The sequence below is a fragment of the Ylistrum balloti genome, unplaced genomic scaffold (genome assembly GCF_031769215.1).
Source record: "Ylistrum balloti isolate Yb309-2 unplaced genomic scaffold, AGI_CSIRO_Ybal_v1 Utg369946, whole genome shotgun sequence".
In the NCBI taxonomy this organism is placed as follows: Eukaryota; Metazoa; Mollusca; class Bivalvia; order Pectinida; family Pectinidae; genus Ylistrum; species Ylistrum balloti.
This window is the reverse complement of record NW_026782051.1, coordinates 770,766-790,298: the sequence shown is the minus strand read 5'-3', so window position 1 is coordinate 790,298 and position 19,533 is coordinate 770,766. Positions and strand designations below refer to the sequence as shown.

Here is a 19,533-nt window from a genome sequence, read left to right as displayed (position 1 = left end):
GAAGGTTATAACTATGTATCAGGGCGGCAGCCGAAGGTTATAACTATGTGTAAGGTTATTATAATCATGTATCAGGGCGGCAGTTATAACTATGTATAAGGGCGGCAAGATTATAACTATGCATCAGGGCGGCAGCCGAAGGTTATAACTATGTATAAGGGTGGCAGCCGAATGTTATAACTATGTGTCTTTGTAGAAGTCGGCAACAAAGAGAACTATGCACTCGTCCCCATCCCGGATCTGGTCAACAGCGGTGATAAAGTCATCTTCAAGAAAGTCACCACTTACTTTGCTAAATTTGATGTGGAATGACACCGCGATGTCAACTGTAAGTCGTATTCATACGAAGCCACATCGGGGGAATGTACCAGATAAGATTTAAACAAGTGCGTCTCAAGTACATTCGGAGTGAAAGACAATATCGCTCGCTGTCACACTGAACGCTGATTTTCACTACTACTGTGACCTATATAAAATATCCACTACTACCGTGACCTTGGTAAGATATCCACTACTACCGTGACCTTGGTAAGATATACACTACTACAGTGACCTTGGTAAGATATACACTACTACCGTGACCTAAGTAAGATATACACTACTACCGTGACCTTGGTAAGATATACACTACTACCGTGACCTTGGTAAGATATCCACTACTACAGTGACCTTGGTAAGATATACACTGCTACCGTGACCTTGGTAAGATATCCACTACTACCGTGACCTTGGTAAGATGTACACTACTACCGTGACCTTGGTAAGATATACACTGCTACCGTGACCTTGGTAAGATATACACTACTACCGTGACCTTGGTAAGATATACACTACTACCGTGACCTTGGTAAGATATACACTACTACAGTGACCTTGGTAATATATACACTACTACCGTGACCTTGGTAAGATATACACTACTACCGTGACCTTGGTAAGATATACACTACTACCGTGACCTTGGTAAGATATCCACTACTACAGTGACCTTGGTAATATATACACTACTACCGTGACCTTGGTAAGATATACACTACTACCGTGACCTTGGTAAGATATACACTACTACCGTGACCTTGGTAAGATATCCACTACTACAGTGACCTTGGTAAGATATACACTACTACCGTGACCTTGGTAAGTTTTCCACTACTACAGTGACCTTGGTAAGATATACACTACTACAGTGACCTTGGTAAGATATACACTACTACAGTGACCTTGGTATGATATACACTACTACCGTGACCTTGGTAAGATATACACTACTACCGTGACCTTGGTAAGATATACACTACTACCGTGACCTTGGTAAGATATACACTACTACAGTGTCCTTGGTAAGTTTTCCACTACTACTGTGACTAAGGTATCATATCCATAACAACTGTGATCTAGGTAAAGGCCTGTCACTGTTACAACCCCAGAAATGGTAAAAAAAGTCCATGACATTGTTATGGCCGATAAGTTTCCATTCTTACGGGAAATCTTGCAATGAGAAAGCTCTCAGTCCGTTGGGTCCCAAGATTTTTGACAATTGCTCAGAAGCAAATCAGACTGACTCTGTCGAGTGCTAATCTTAACATTTTAAATGCAGATCCTGCTAACTTTCTGCAGAGGTTTGTGACTATAGATGAAATGTTGGTCCATCATTCCATCCCAGAGGCCAAACTCGAAACAATGGAAGCACCCTGGTTCACCCCCGCCAAAGAAGACAAAGTCTGTTCCATCATGGAAAAGTAATGGTCTCGCTTTTCTGGGATAGTATTAAGATGGTAGATTATCTGCAAGATGGACAAACTATCAATGACAAATATTATGCAGCTAAGAGAAAACATTAAACTCAAGGGCCGCGGTCTTTGTACTAGTAAGCAACACTGTTCGGGCCATAGTCAAAATGAGGTAGTGTCTGGAGGATATAATGAAGAAAAGACCCTTAAAAATAGAGAAAATATGAAGGTTCCAGGTCACCTGGTACGATCAGACAATGACAGTGACATGTTTATACAGTCGACCTCTCGGTAGGAAATACGTACATTTTACGTTACATCAATACCACTGGCTCCTATTGTTACCTAAGGATAGGTTAGGTATGAGAATTACTTACATCGATAAGCATCGACAGTGTGCGAAAACGACTCAGTGGTATTTTCTTCTATCGAGTTTTAAACTTAACTATTTTTTCTCACGAGTTCTGGCAGAGACGTATATATATGTGTGATATATACGTCTCTGGTTCCGGTGAAATCTCTCTGCGATTTTTAAGCATTAAGAAAGAATAACAAGTAATTATATGTTACGTGTTTTATGTCCCATCACACAATTTCCAAAACCATTGACTTAGATATAGATATAGAGATGTATCTAAGTCCGTACGATGATAGAATAAAACATAACCAAAATCAGGAGAAAAAATGTATCCCAGATTTTCATAAAATACTGTATGGAGCAAATTCCAACCACAGCACAGTTTTTAGCATTTGTTTATATCTACATTTCTCAAGATAATGAATATCTTGAAGTAAGAGGAGTAATAGAAGATTAAATTTAGCCTTCTTTGTTTGTTTCTTTCTGTACATTTTGAGTCCTGAACATGTCTCTTACTTAAAATCCCTCGCATATCGATACAATATCGATACCGATAAAGGGAAGTAACTCTGGTAAACCAGAATAGACCCAATTTTGCTTTATCCGTTGTTTTGTCTGTACTTTAGCGTTTACTCTCAATAGCATACCGGAAGTTACCCGAGACGGTAAATAAACAACTGGAGTGTTTATCTCTGTACGAATGCATTGAAGGGGAAATTTTGTAACACAGGTGAAACACGTTTTGTATTCAGCAGTATATTATCACCAGTAACACATGTAATATCCATCTTTAAACTGTACATTGACTGATAGCCTGAAACAACATCCGAACACGACTACGAGAGATTTAAGTAATGCTTCTGCAGTACTGTACATGTATTCGAAAGGTGTTGGACGTTCCCCCTAAAATGGTTGCGCCCCAAGCTATTTCGCCCCAAAAAATCATTACTCCCCAACCATACCGCCCCAAAAATCATTACGTCCCTAAAGTTTATAATCGTTTCAAAATTTATGATGGTTAAAGGGGAATAATTTGCATAACAACGGAGGAATAGTAAGGTAGCGCCGACATGCATTTTCAGTTCTGAATTGAAAGTTTAAGTCAAGTGATGTTGTTGTATGTTAAGTTTACCTTCCATATAATACTGCACTGCAAAATGGTTTATTTGTGTGTATGTTTCATAACATATTTTGAGATCCATGATCTGTTTTTCCGTACAGTTATGGTTTGTTGTAAGCAAAATAAATAAACCAGCTTCATGGGCCGGTAACCCCAAAATCAGTCTTCTTTTGAGATCAGCATGTTTTTTGTTTAAATCTAAGATTCGTTTGTCTCAAAGTAAACAGTGAAGTCATGTGTCAACAAGATGTAGGTACAAAAATGTATATGGCCAATGACTAGAAAATGTTTGTTTCATAAATGTTGTGTGCCTATTGTTTCAATGTGATGAAAAACAAAGGATCAAGATGTTTCAACAAAATGTCATTTATTGTATCATTCTCAACACAAATTGTATTTTGTATTAAAGTTTGGCACTACTTTGGTTCTAGACATGGCATGATAGGGTTTATATCTGGCAGTCAGGTATTGATGGCAATCCTCATTGCATGGATCCAAACATCAGAAGGTGGTTTACAAGAATGGGGTATACAGCAGGGTTGAGATTGTAGGACCATAGGAATTACTAATATTTATGGACAAGTTTAATCAATTTCGGAGAGTTATCCAAGAGCCACAGATACCTGTTTCTTCAAGTGGATTTGCAGTGTTTCAAAATTTGTTTAGCCTCATGACAAGTTCATATTTAATCACTGTGTTTGGTAAATAGATTTAAACTTATGTTACAAGAAATGCTAAAATCAAAATTAATATTGGTTTGTAAACAGTGCCTTTGAAATAAAGGTTATGCACAGGGTGATCTCATTACCATGTTTGATTTTGCTTTCCTTCATAGATATTGATGATAGATAAGTTAAATATTGATGATAAAACAAGTGTGCATCATTTAACCAATTTAATAGGTTTTTTCCTTTTCATGCTTTTTTGGGCAAAATGGTTTTGGGCTGTATAGTTTTGTGGTGAAATGGTTTTGGGCTGTATAGTTTTGTGGTGAAATGGTTTTGGGCTGTATAGTTTTGTGGTGAAATGGTTTTGGGCTGTATAGTTTTGTGGTGAAATGGTTTTGGGCTGTATAGTTTTGTGGTGAAATGGTTTGGGGCTGTATAGTTTTGTGGTGAAATGGTTTGGGGCTGTATAGTTTTGTGGTGAAATGGTTTTGGGCTGTATAGTTTTGTGGTGAAATGGTTTGGGGCTGTATAGTTTTGTGGTGAAATGGTTTTGGGCTGTATAGTTTTGTGGTGAAATGGTTTTGGGCTGTATAGTTTTGTGGTGAAATGGTTTGGGGCTGTATAGTTTTGTGGTGAAATGGTTTGGGGCTGTATAGTTTTGTGGTGAAATGGTTTTGGGCTGTATAGTTTTGTGGTGAAATGGTTTTGGGCTGTATAGTTTTGTGGTGAAATGGTTTGGGGTCATATGAAATTTTGGGGCGATGTGGTTGCCAATTTGGAGCGAAAGTTTTAAAATTGGGGCGCAATGAAAGTTAGGACAAAATGGTTGAGGGCAAAAATGGTTTGCAGGGAGTGTCTTTAATTTGTATCCGAACTTACAACAGAACAAGTATTTCATTAATTATGTATCAAAACTGATTGCATTATGTTACGTTGTTGTTTATAAACACCCCTAGTTTCAAGTGTCTATTTTCAATTGTTGCTTTTGAATGCACATGTTTTATCTTACTGTTTTCGTCAGTTTTTATACAGTGTAGCTATTATCTTAATTATAATACAGTACTGATGACTTGAACAGTGATAAACTAAACATGTGCCGTACCTGACAGGTACCGACCTCATCTGTCAATGCATTCATTAAGTGCTGTGAGATTTGTTTAGTACACAAGTTTGTGTAAATACATGTACAAATGTACATTGACATGTAACATGCCCATGTGGTCTGATCTTGACACAACTGCACTTGAGATTTCACAGGAACATGTACACTTCCTCTCATCTGGAAGGATGAAAATAAATATGTAATTATGGCAATGACTGACGAAGACATGTAGGTTGTTATAATTAAACTAAATTTAGTGAAAAAAATGTTGACGAGTTAACAACAGCACAAGACAGACCTAACAATTGGTTACAGGTTATATAGTCTAATTCAAAAATCAAAACACTTGCATGTACAATACCAAGATAATGAAAAATATGAAGGTAAGACAGACTTAAATATTTAAGTCTGTGGTAACTCACATCAAACATACATCACAGTGAAATACCATAAGCTATCAATGTCAAATACTATCACGTGTGTACCACAGTAGTGAGCTTTATCAGATTGGGATCATCCTTGAGTTTTAGATTATACAGCTGGAACTCCGAACACATCCAAAAACAGAGGATTTTTCTCCAACAGACTCTGACATATTAGTCTATAGGCATGACAGGAAATCAGGAAAAGAGGACATATTTGATCCAGTGTGGACAGAAAGTTCACTTGGTAGCCTATAGCTAGTGTAGGTTATTAGGTCGATCGGCAGTACAGGCAGAAATGTTTCTGGGTGGAGTTCCAGTAATGGCAGAAATATTGCTAGCTTGAGGCCTAGTGTGGGTTGAAAATTTTTCGCTGGTACCAAGGTCCTATTAAAATGACTGATACAAATTTATCTCTCATCTTGGTCATATACAGTTCATGTTTGATTGTTTGAGTTAAGAAGACATACAAATTTGAATCATTTAGCTACATTCTTACAAAAGGATGTGCTTCTGACAGGTAATTAACACAGACATGAAGAAATGGATGACCAAATGTACATTATATTTGATTTTATTCTTTTGTCACTTTAATGCTGAAAGTGGAGTTTAATATTTTATGATATTATTTCAGTCGTCAAAGCTTTGCATTACCAACAACATTGACATGGCTAGTGGAGAGAAGAAATCATTCTGTAGCTCCCTGAAGGATTCGTTGACTGGGTTTAAAAAGAGTAACCTGAAGAAGACTGACACAAAAGTCACCACGGCAGGTGGAGAGTCATTCATTGAAAGTCATGATACAGATGGAAAGGTAGTGTCCAAGACAACGATAGGACAATCATATGGCTTTGTAGGATGGGGTATACCAGATATGCAAGTCGGAGAAATCCTACCAGGACTACTTTTAAGTGAGTTTAAATCACAGGTGTTTATGTACATAACAAAAATATGATGTGAAAATAAGCCATGTTTTGATGTTTGTATCGATGTTGTATAAAGACTAATAAGAGATGAAATAAGCTGGATATATACAACTGTAAAAAGACACACACAATACATGTATATATATATTACATGTTACTTTTTGGTAAATTATAGTCTAGCAAACCTGTCGACATTTTGGAATTTCCAAGGGTTAGAATTTGATCCTTTCAAGATTTCAAGCCTCAAAAATTGTATGAATTTACAGATCTCCTGATATTATGACAAAGAATAATATGCTTCAGCTGTACACTTATTTGTTGTTATATGTAAGGGAATAGTTTCAGGTATAAAATCTATAGAGCCTACGCTGATGATGACTAATTCCTGACTAAATTAACTTCATTTTAAGAATTATTTCCTTTTGTTTAGGTTCCCAGGATGTGGCCTGTGACCAGGAAGTACTACACAACTACAATGTGACACACATTCTGAATGTTGCAACATTTGTAGATGAACACTTCCCAAAAAGTTTCACTTATAAATCTATTAAGATTGACGATCACCCTGATTTTCCAATTTCAAAGAAATTTGACGAAGCTTTTAAGTTTATAGACAAAGGCAGAGGGACAGACGAGGGTGTTGTACTTGTTCATTGTAATGCTGGAGTTTCTCGTGCTGCTACCATAGTCATAGCTTATGTTATGAGTAGGGAAGGCATGACACTTCAGCATGCCTACAGTCATGTGAAGGATAAACGCCCTGCCATTAGGCCAAATGATGGATTTCAAAGTCAGCTTAAAGCTTATGCAGAAGAACTGAAAAATCAGAAGTGAAGAAACCAACTTTGAGTAGTTTCTTCCAACAAACTGGTTTTTATTGACATTTGTTGTTTTTTGTTGATATTTACGCACTGTAGATGATTTATCATGTTAAATTTATTTTGTACAATTTTGATCGTATCATGTTGTTTGCAAATTGTTAATTTAAACAGTCAATTGATAAACTGTAAGGTTTAGTGAAATAATTTGGTAAGTGTTTGATGAGGTTTGAACCATCGACTTAAGAGTTTAGATTGACTTAGTACTACTCTAAAAAAAGATATTTTTGTCGGGCTCAATTTTTGTGGTTTTTCAATGTAAAAAGAAATGACATGTGAATTTGTATATCAAGAGTAGCTTTGAATTGAACAAAGATAAAACCCACATAAAATAAATGATTTCATAGTAGTCTTGGCTAGAGAGAGACAGTGAAATTGAACATGGCCCATACCATCTACGACCTGTGTGCCAATGATCAAAATTACAGTATCAGGTATAAAATTCCAGAAAGAGCTGTCATATTAAACTTCAGAAAGCATAATTTTCAACGTTGACACTCAACATTAGGTATATCCAATTATTCAAGTGTTTGAATTACAGCTTGAGCACTATATGCATGATGTAGTATATCATGGCTGTTTCAGCCAATCTGTAAAGTATGTGCTGACTCATCTTAAATGAGTATGACAATCAGAGGTCAATGATGAAATCCAATAACAATCACAAAAATGGCTATCAGTTGTATATTTAAAAGCAATTGTGAAATTGTCAAACTGTATATATAAGTATGTATACATGATTTCGGTTGATTTGATTTCAGAAAAGAACTGTTTTTTTTAACTTTCAGGCCATTGGCCGAATCACTGTCCATAAATCACTGCCCATCTGTGGATAATGTCTAGCTCCTGACCTGTTACCTCCACTGTAGCCAGCTCAACTATTTCTCTGCTGTCTTTGTCATCTTTAATTTAAGGCAATGACTACTTTTCTGGTTCACATGTACCATATTGTAATTCTAATTTCTTGTATCCATGCAATTTAGTTTAAAACTCTTTTAAGTTAGATATTATGTACTTTCAGCCCACAAATGGAATATTTTTTCAATTTTCATTACAATAGATGTGGTACTGAAATATTCCACGTACAGTATGTTTTCAGATAAAAAAATTTAGAAAAATGCTTTAAATTCAATCATGATATAATTTCGGTATACCAACACCAAAGATGTTCATTTACAAATACCATTTACAAGGACACGGTACATAACCATGATCTATATGTAGGTAAGTGATAAATGTAAAGATCCTCTCTCTAGTTTAGACTGGTGTGTGTTCAACTTTATCCTAGTGTCAGTGTGCACATGCTTGCTTATAGACAGCAAGGGTTATCATTAATTCGAGCCACTGTTTAAACATGATATTGTTTTTATCCCATTTAATTACACAAACATATGATAAGGTAAAATATTTAACAAACGATTTTTATATTCTGTTAATCAAATTGGTTTTTTTTTTCTATTTGTCAATATGAATTTAATATTACCTGTTATGATATATATATTGTTTAAAATACCAATTGTTTACAAATGATAGAAATATTAGGAATGAAATATGTTTATTGGATATTTTATAATATGTATATTTTTCTGTGAAGTATATAGAATGTTTACATGGTATTTAATAGGATTAAGCCAGTTTATAATTCCTAACATTACTGATTATCACACAAAAGATCTAACAGGTCGTTTTAGTGTGTATAGATGTTTTGTAATTTCAAGTACAAAGTTTCTAGGCCTTTTTCGGGGGTTCTGCCAAATATATGCCCAATTCCCAATTTGATTTATTTGATAATATGGCCAAATTACCAAAATATTTTATCACACCTGTAATACAATTTGAACAATAGAAATAAAAAAAAGAAAGGAAAAAAGATTTTAAATTACCTGGTAGGACTGAAATCTAAGAATACGAAGATATTGTTATATTTTACAGTACAAAGCTAACAATCCTTTATTCTACCAGTATTGTCACCATTTTACTTGGATTTTTCCTGTTTATAATGTTAAAAAAACAGCTGTATGCTGTAGAAATTTATAATGATATATTGTATGCTAGATTTTCATGGAAATGATAAGCTTGTAAAACTTCACACAAGTCTTTTATTCCATTGCTTAATATTGATTTTCAGTATTTTCACACCATTTATAAATTGGTCTTTGTTTCTCTATTGTCTCCTTTATCAGGTAAACTAAATGCTTATCACTTAAACACAAGAAATTAAGAGGTAACTTAGGATTGTTAACATTTTTTAAGGCTGTTTTATAATCTAGATATATTTACTTAGTATTAATTACAATTTTTGCCATGAAATTAATCCTAATATTTTAGAATATTTTTGTTGTGTTGAATTGTTTTATATTTTTATGTATAGATACAATATTTAAGCCATTAAGTGCTATTTATCTTTTCTTTACTTAACTATCACGTATCTTGGCCTGCTTATAAGATAACAGATAGTTATCATTTTTCAGATCTTTTATGAACCTGTTGGCTGGGAATGTTGTTTAGTGCAATTTTTTTGTTTCATTATAAGCATATGTAACAGGTTATTTTCTCATCTTACATATTTTGCTGTATATTTCTTTTAATTGTGAATAAGAGGCCCATAGGGCCTATATCGCTCACCTGGGTCTTAAAACCCAGCATTGGTATACATGCTTGTAGGTTGGTTATTTAAATTATTTTCAACTTAAAGTTGTCACTTGACCTCTTTGATGAGGGAAGACCATTGAGTAAATTTGTGTAGCATGACTGTCTTTCTCATTTGATGCCCAGTAAGAGTTTATATGGTTATCGGGTTGGTATCTCAATATGTCAAAAATATGACCCAGAATTAATGTCTGTGGAGGTGTGTCACACCTAAGAGTCGATTCTCACAACATGGATGTGTTTATCTCTTGATACCAAGCATATATATATATATATATGGTTATGGGGTGAGGTTCTCAACTGCTTCAAAATTATCACCAAAAAACTGAATCCCTAAGAGTGGGGCAAGGCTCTAGGGCCAATTCTTATATCATGATCGTGTTTTACTCTTGATCTCCAAAATATTGCTATACAATTGTTTATAGTTATGGGATTGGGATCTCAACAGCTTCAAAATATAACAAGGAAACCAAGTCCCTGAGGATCGGGCCAGACCCCGGACCAGTTCTTACGTCGTGTTTCTGTTTATTACCAGATGCCCATTATTGCTGTATATGATTATAGGGTGGGAATCTTAACTGTTTCTAGGATATAACAAGGAAACTAAGTCCCAAGGGATAGGGCCAGACCCAAGGGCCAATTCTTATATCACAATTGTGTTTATCTCTTTAGGCCCAACAATGCTATATATGGGATGGGGATCAAAGATATAACACATTTCCACTATTGAGCCCCTTCCCTCCTGCCCTGGGCCCTGCCCATTAGGTCCAGGAATACACCATTGATACAAAATATGTTTCTCTTAACCTAAGGATGCTCCTGACAAAATTTGGTCAAAATCTGCCTTAGTCGTTCAGTGCAAGTTTGTAGAAAAAGTTGACAGATGACAAACGATGGACGGGCCCTGTGGTATATATAGCTCACTTGGCCCTTCTAGCCAGGTGCTATGTACTTCTGCATGTCTTATATAAATCAATATTATAATACATTCAGAAAGCTTTTTACATTTTTCCTATTGTGGTTTTTGTTGCTCAATGGTTTGTTTTGCCCACTATCACCAGAGGAGGAGCAACCATTTTGGATTTTGACTAGGCATGTTTGTCATTGCTACTGCTTGAGAAGTACATAAACGTTCTGTTTATTGTCATACCTTTGTCGTAATATTTTAAAACTTTTATGCTATAATAAAGCAACAATTCCAGTGATAAAGCTATGAGTTTTTCTTTTCTCAGCCTTACTTTACAATCAAATCAGTATGTCAGTCAAAAAATATTTGAAAATATTAATTAAATGAAGCCTGAGAGAGACAAATAGCAGAATTAATGAATGCTTGAGAGACCTGAATACTCTATTATAATATAAACTATGGACCTTCTGTTATAGGATGTAAAGTCATCATCACGACACAAACAGGCCCAAACATCAGCTGGTCATTAGTCCAATTTGTCTTCATTACATATCCTTCCCACCAATCATTTTGGCATTTTGATATTAAGTGTAGATATTATTGTGAAAAGATATAGAACAACCTGTAGTATTTTAGTTGGTTACACCTCCTAGTAGCACTAGTGTAATGAAAGGACATTATGATATTTGGGTCACTTTTGATTATATGGGAAAGTTGATATGTCAAAGTTTTGTATTTTACAGACCAACCAATCTTAATAAAGGTCTTGAAATGATTTGTCAAGGCTTGTCAGAATAGAAAATAACATAGGTATAGGTCTATTTTTATTTAATGAACAATCATGGTCAATCTCATCCAACTGATAAATGGTCCAGGAATATATAGGTGCTAGTAAATGATAAGAGACATCTATGCTGTAGACTGTGGTCAGTGTACTGGACTCATGGCAATATGGATACATGGAACCTGGTGATTATCATCATGGTTTCCATGGAGCAAAGTATTACCTCTCTATTATACATGAAAATCATACAAAGAATAGATGTCATTTATCTAAAAACATAAAACGCAAATTTGTATTCATTTTTAAATTCATAATTTATTCAACTTTCTTGTATACTGGAGACAAATTTTCTAGGGTTTCTAAACATTTACACAGAATCATTGTCAGTTCGAGGAAGTTTGACCAACCTCTCTCCCTGACAACCCTACAGGTAAATGGAACAAGCCATGTAATAGAGGAATCCATTTTCCCATCATGGGGTTGGCAGGTCTGAGTACACAATTCAACTTTTGAGACACTGTTGACAATGATAATAATAATGTATTCACTCATCTTCACATTTATGTCAGCTTTGTCCAAACATATACAATGAAATGATTTGTAAAGCTATGGTAATTGAATATAAAAATGATAGATTTTTCTTTCTTCCAACAATGAAATATAATTTGTTATAACTTTTTATTTCTATCATTTATACCTATAAAGACATATGAGCAGTGTTGTTTTTTCCTTGTATATATGTCTACAACCAGCTCAGGTCTAACAATTTACTGTTGTTAAATGAACTAATTGACAGAATATGAGAAAATGCACTGTCTGATATGTCGTTAGTAATTATGGGACTTGTGCAAGAAAAGGAATCTCATTCAAGCTAAAACATTGAAAATGACAGGAAGTATTTCAACACTGAAGTACACAAATGTAATCAATTATGCAAGGAACTCTTCAGAATAGAGGTACAAAAAGAAGCAAGTTAAACTTGTTTGGCTATATATGGTACCACTGATTTGAAGCTTGAGTCAAACAGAATAATACATTTACACATAACAATGATATATTAAACACCAATTGACTAGCAAGTTTTCGTATCACCGAAAGCTTAAAGAAAACAACAAAACAATTCATATTGATGGAGTGGTTATACATACACAAACAGGAAATAGGCACACACAAACAATCATACATCCACATGGTTTTGAGATTAAAAAGGAGACAACTCTTTATAAATTGTGGGTGAATCGAGGAATAAAAAAAATAGCAAGACAACACAGTTCTGGTAAAATCTTTTACTCATACATACTGTATAGGTTAATGATGGCTTCAACCAAGTATATCAACTCTCAAATAAAGTAATGGAAATTCTTCTGAATCTCAGAAAAAAATAATAAAATATAGATGTAAGTTAATGTTTGCAGTTTGAATATTTGAAGTGAATACTAACTAAATAGTACTGATAAAAGATTGTATCCACATTATAAAAACAGTTTGTAACTTCCTCAACTTCAACCCAATAAAAATAAAACTGGAGACATTCTGCTTTGTCATAAAACTTCCCGAAAAATTATACAACATGTTGTGTTTTCTCCTCCAGTGTGACAATTTTCTGATCATATTAACAAGGTATGAGAATGGTCTTAGAGAAAGACATATGTAAATTACAAAATTCATCTATAAGATTTCCCAAAGTGCTTTTGCCAAATAAGTTGCATCTTATTTGTACAATTCTCATTTGGCAAAATTGTCAAGTTTTTTTTCTTCTCATTGGTCATTGATTAAAATGATGAATATAAATAAGAAAGAATTTAAAAATAAATCAGCTGACTTTCCTGATATTTCTCTTTACAGTCTGATGTATTGATAGTTCAGTATTACTGAATAATAACTTGAATCTTCCGGTCAACATATCAATATTGATATTGATTTAATTTTCTGTTCATGCTGATAGTAAAGAGCTTAATGAGCCATTAACACAAAGAAGAAAAAGTTTAATTTCGAATCAGATCAGAAAATGTAGAGCTTTTTCCCTCTTAGTACAGAACTTTATATCAGTTTTCAGAACCAATATTTAAAACTCATCAGAAGGATAGACTGAATAAAAGAATTTGAACAAAGTTCTGCTTCTAAAGACATGATAATTTACAAATGTGATGTCATCATTCTTTTCCAGATCGTTAGAATACACAACAGTGATGAATTAAAAACTTCAGATATTTTCTTCATAATCAATAGCATAAAAAACAGAAAAATCAATAATTTAAATATCGGATAATAAATTGACTGGTTGACTGCAGGGTCACATTATCTATGGCACACACGTTTTTTTTATCAAAACAAATCTGGACTCGCATACAAATATCTCTTAATATTCTATAACAAAACTGTTGAAGGATTCCAAAGATGACTAATTATTGAATGATTTTAAAAGCATAATCTTAACCTTCCATCTGTTATAATCAAAGTTCTGTGTATAAAGGGACACTAATTTATCACAGGGTGTGAACAGGTACAGAAACTACCTGTAGTTCTAGTGCGATCGTAATTTTAACCATATATATATTCTCAATCTTTAGTGACATCTGATCTGTAGAAATCTTTGCACAACTTTATAAACTACACAAATTAACCAGCTGCTAATTTATATCTGATAAAACTCTTAAAGGAAATTTCTTTCCTTCATTCTGTTTGTAGAGTGATTAAAGTTTTTTTATATATCGAAATTGGTCATTCATATATAATATCTGCATTGACGAACGGCATCTGTTCATATAATATCAAAAATCTGCATAATTTGTATAATATATATATATCACCTTGTCACACACTATGCTTATACACTCAACTTTCAAAATATGTCAAGATTTGCAAACATGATCGTAATAGCTAATACGTACAATAAAATCAATATATTTGATGATAATGAAAACTTGCAGAACTGTCTGTCACCCCTTTTATGAGTAAAGTGGTACCATCCATCCTGCATGTTACCTCATCACTCTCAGAGGAACCACTTACTGAGATTCTGAGTTACCTCCCCTGGTCCTTCACATAAAGTCTTAAAATAAAGTTTTTCTTGGGTTTTCCAAGAATACTGACCATAACTAGTGACAAGGCCTTAAGCTTGGTTATAAATGTTTATAAGGATTTCAAAATACTTTACAAGTGTTTAACTTTTCAATGTATCAAATAATTTAAGTTGAAAAAAATTGTATTTATGTCTTTAAGACTGTTTACATGTGTTTTCTATGTCAGCACATGTGCACCCAGTTTCAGGTAACATGCAGGATACATGTATATTAACACCACTCAAAATATTAGCACTAACATCAACATTTTCATCACATAAAATTTCAAAAAATGATTTAAATATTGCAGGGCAAATGAGCACACATCTATCAATAGCACACACAGTTTCACAAATGTAAGGTAGAATTATATGGTGCTCTCTTTACTGTATACACACACCTGTCACTGTTGTATATTGATCTTATACAAGACTAACATGATTCCTTATTCATTACAGATGAACATTCATACAACAGTAATATTACAATGTCTTCCTAATTGTGGCTGGTATTTTAATAGTTTCCCATCAACTTGTAAATTCTCATGTTTTCTTACAGATGTACATGTAATTTTATATCTAAAGCACTGACATCATTTCTTTAATTTTTTTTCCTCTTCCATTACAATTAAACAAATCCTAGGATTTGTGAAATCTAAATAAAAATCCAAAGTCTTAACATAAATTTACCTCTTTACTTAATAGCACGATGTTATCTATCACTACACCTTATGACAGGTCACTGACACAATGACAATGCTTTCAGGAAAGACAAACCTCTATCTAATCTTAATAACAAATCTGTACTCTGTGTTTCCAGGGTAAGAAAATACCATACAATTCTACCATCTATAAATATCAATGCAAAGAACATACAATGCTTGCATTTAAGATGAATTGTTATGCAAATGAACAATGAGTAAAATGACACAGTAATTTTTATCTTTCACTTAACTCCAGGTGTTGAGAATTCACAGTTCATAATTTGAATTCTCTCATTAATATCAGATCTACCATATAACACATCACATAGCACTTAAACTTACAGAGGCTTCAATCCAATATTCATGTATAATGTATTGTAATTAACTTTGTCTGGAATTCACTTTCAACACAAATTTACATGAATTAAGACCAGAATACTTCCCTTTTTGCTATGGATGCATTTGTGATAATTTCTGGAATTTATGTATAGAAATAAATCCAAGAATTTTACACAGGATGCGTAAATAATATTCTTTTACAATTCCGAAAGACAGTTATCTGATGTTTCACTGAAAAACAAACATATGGCAGGTCTGTGTAAGGGGAGATAATCCAATCATCCCTAAACAATGTCTCCAACTTATGAAACATTTTCTGAATCTGGAATATTACTTACTTTAATTGACGGACTGGTACAGTATATGAAGTTTGATTTTGAAAAATGATGTTGGCATCTTGATATACTAAAATGACATATACTAAACATAATTTATGAATTACAATTATTGATTAGCACTTTTCTGATCATTGCACTGACAACTGTGTATCCTTGTTGCGTTTTGGTGGGGGTGGCGGGGGTTTCCCCTTTTTACCCTCCTTAGGGTTTTCTAACCCAGCTAGCAGTTCAGGAGGAGGTGGGGGTAGATCATTAATGTCCATCATTCCTTCACATTCCTCAAAAGTTTCATATATGGGGTCAATATTTGTTGGCACTACTGAGCTCTCGCTTTGCCCTGGTAGTTCAGTTGATAAGCGTGTTGTTTCACTCCTTTTTGGGGGAGGTGGTGGAAACATTTTTTTATTGTCGGTGGATCCCCCTTTGTTGGAGTTGACAGAGTTTGGCCTAGGGGGCACTGCTGGTCCATTTGAAGGGTGATGGTGTCCTCCGTGAGGTTGCCCCTGATGGTGAGGCTCCCCCTGGGAGTATCCCTGGTGTGCATGACCTTGTCCATGAGAATACAGAGGCTCCCCATGGGGATGACTCTGATGATTAGGGCCCCCATGAGGACCTCCATGATAACTAGCACCGTTAGACGTTTTTGATTGATTTTGATCTGTTGGTTTCGGCAGTGTTGCTGGTGGAATTTTCCCATTGGAGCCTCGATTTTGATGGGGTCTCTTTGACAGTTCTGCTAGAAATGGAAGTGGTTGTTGCTGTGCATATATTCCTTCCTCTTGCGTTGGTGACAAAGCGGTTATGTGATCAGTGTGTGAGGATTGGCTTCTGACCCCTGTAGAACTGTGGGGACGGGGTGTTGCCATAGAGACAGGTGGTGGTGGAGGGGGTACATTACATGAGTGGGTGGTCCGTGCTTGAGGACCTGGACGTACACGTATCTGATCATACATCGTGTTATCCTGTTGAGAAGCTGAGGAATAGGGCACCTGTTGACCACCTTGATGAGGCCCATGGTGCCCACTTTGATGAACCCCCTGGTGACCACTTTGATATGCCCCCTGGTGTCCACCATAAACATGCTGAGGTATCTGGGGTGAGGATGAAGACTCTGGGAGAGAGGTTCTGACCCCACTACCGCCCATCATGGGGTCTGATGTTGACATGACCTGGGCGTGTTTTGGATTTTTGACAGTAGGAGATGATACAGAGTGGTTCATGATAGTTGGGGGTGTGGGAGGTGCCACAGGGATAGCGGCCTTACTTGGAGATGCTCCAACAGTCTCTGAACCAGACTTCGATGATCGACGAATATGGCCCATACCAGAAGTTGACTGACCTCCAACATACTGGTTTTGTAAAAGGGGCATAGGAGGGGGCATGGGTACCATTCCCTTTGGAGTGGAGGGGGATGACATGGTTGAAGGAGTTGGGGACCCAGAACCCAAGGAGGTTGGTGTAGCTTCAGCAAAGTTACTTTGGGCAAGAGATATGTGAGTTTGCAGCATGGATGTTGGTGGAGGAGGCAAAGGAGGTTGAGATAGAGGCAGTGGAGATGGTGGTTTTGTCATGTGTCCAGGTGGGGGCATAGGGGGTGGGGGGCTCTTATTAGCAGATACTGGAGGAGAGGGCATTGGGGCTGGAGAAGGGGGCTGGGGGAAATGCTGTGAGGGGTAATTTGAGTGAGGATGTTGTGGATAGTTTTGATGTGGTGGCTGGGGAGGAGCAGGACGGGATTTCACTGGGGGTGACATTAAGGGCTGAGGCATCCTTATTGAAGATGGGGGTGGTGGCACAGGAGGGGCCCTGCCCTGGGATGACTTACCATAATAAGGAAGGGGCGGGGGTGACATCATCTCGTCACGACTATGTGGAGGATGGGGTGGAGGTGACATCATATCCCGGTATGGGGGAGGGGAAGTCACCATCTCACGTTGTGGGGATGGAGATGTTGGCATCATTAGTTTTAAGGGAGGGACCTGACTAGAGGATGAAGGGGAGGGGGGTATCACGGGATGACATGTAGGGTAGGGCTGTGTTGGACATTTGAGAGGTGGTGGGGAGGGTGGCACCTTATTTAGGGCATGTAGATTTTGTGGGGAAGTGTTCTTAGATGACGGGGTGGAGGGGATAACAGTATAATCAAGAGACTGGGACAGTGACTTTGAGTCTCGACTGTCTCGACTATCCCGACTATCTCTGCTACCGTCTGAACCCTTCCTCTCATGCCTCCTCACACGATCTTCATGTAATGCTGGTGCAGATTTTCTGCGCTCTTTGTCTTGTGTTTGTACTGGACTTGTTATCGATGGCTTGCGTTCATGACCCATCGACTCACATGATGACACACTACTTCCCTCCATTGCTGTTTGGTACATTTCAGAAATCTGTTTTGTTGTACCAGTTGTTACCGGAAGTTTAGCACGCATTTTACTCCTGGAAGATGTCATGGTGTGTCTATTTTCTCCACTTGAATTTGAATCCTCACTTGAGTCGGTAGATGCACTGGTGATTGAATCACGATGTCGTACATGAACTAACTCCTCACCAGAGTCTGCGTTTATTACACTATGGGTATTGCTAAAGGAGACACGTTTCACTGGCTGTTTTGGCATACCGCCCATTTCAATAGAATGCTGTCCTGTCAATGAAGACTTGCGTTCATGATGATGATGATGCGACGACGAAGTCACTTCTAATGTAACTATTTCATCCTCCACAATAGTACTATCACTTCCAGAACTATTACGAACTAAATTTGTATTTTTCACTGCAACAATTGAATGCCGTGATCCAGGCTCTGGCATAGAGATTCTGCTGTCACTTAAATTTCCCTCAGTGTTTAGATTAAGAATTGTTTCACTAGAATCATCAGATATGCTGCTTCGGAGATCTCGTGTATCCCAAGAAGCGACTTCCCTCTGTAGACGTTCATAATTGGCCAAAAGTTGCTTTCCATACTGCAAAAGATAAAGTAACATATTATTACAGACCTACTCATCTGCTGAAAGGTTGTTCAGTGGCCAATATTAACCATTAGTGGGGATTATTTATCAAATAGATACATATCTAAACTTACAGTAATTAATATATTAGAAACTCGAGTCAATATTAAGAATATCCAAGTAATACAAGGAAGGAAGAGAAACACTTATAGGAATGAGTTTTCATTATAAAAAAAGGTTTTCCTTTTACCAATATGTTGTTTGATACGGTTCAACAGGGTGTTCATAAAGTTAAAACAAAACGTAAATTTTATGAAACTTCAGCTGAGTTTATATATGATATCAGATTTCATAAATTCACCATAATTTGTTTTTGTCAAACATTGATTTTAACACAGGAAATAGTATGACTTAGGGCTTAAGATCAATTTTAACACTTAAGAGCTGAAGTAACACTGGTGGAGCTGATATCAAATATCAACAGTGACAGTGGTAACATGATTGTGGAGATGACACTAATTACCAATAGTGACAGTGGTAACATGATTGTGGAGATGACACCAAACATCAATAAAACAGTGGTAACATGATTGTGGAGATGA

The 19,533-nt window shown here is 35.9% G+C and overlaps 2 protein-coding genes across 2 annotated transcripts in view; one reads left to right on the top strand and one right to left on the bottom strand.

The window, feature by feature from the left end:
- The first annotated feature begins 2,738 nt into the window (after positions 1-2,738).
- LOC132547343 (dual specificity protein phosphatase 19-like) lies at positions 2,739-11,062 on the top strand. The gene is made up of 3 exons (XM_060211110.1): positions 2,739-2,818; positions 6,035-6,311; positions 6,757-11,062. The coding sequence occupies exons 2-3, from the start codon at positions 6,068-6,070 to the stop codon at positions 7,158-7,160; spliced, it is 648 nt and encodes a 215-aa protein (XP_060067093.1). The 5' UTR covers positions 2,739-2,818; positions 6,035-6,067; the 3' UTR covers positions 7,161-11,062.
- A 771-nt stretch (positions 11,063-11,833) lies between these two features.
- LOC132547341 (ras-associated and pleckstrin homology domains-containing protein 1-like) overlaps positions 11,834-19,533 on the bottom strand; it is a 126,690-nt gene continuing 118,990 nt past the window's right edge. The window contains exon 13 of the mRNA XM_060211107.1: positions 11,834-18,946. Coding sequence (XP_060067090.1) covers positions 16,115-18,946 — 2,832 coding nt within the window. The 3' untranslated portion in view covers positions 11,834-16,114. The remainder of the gene's footprint in view (positions 18,947-19,533) is intronic.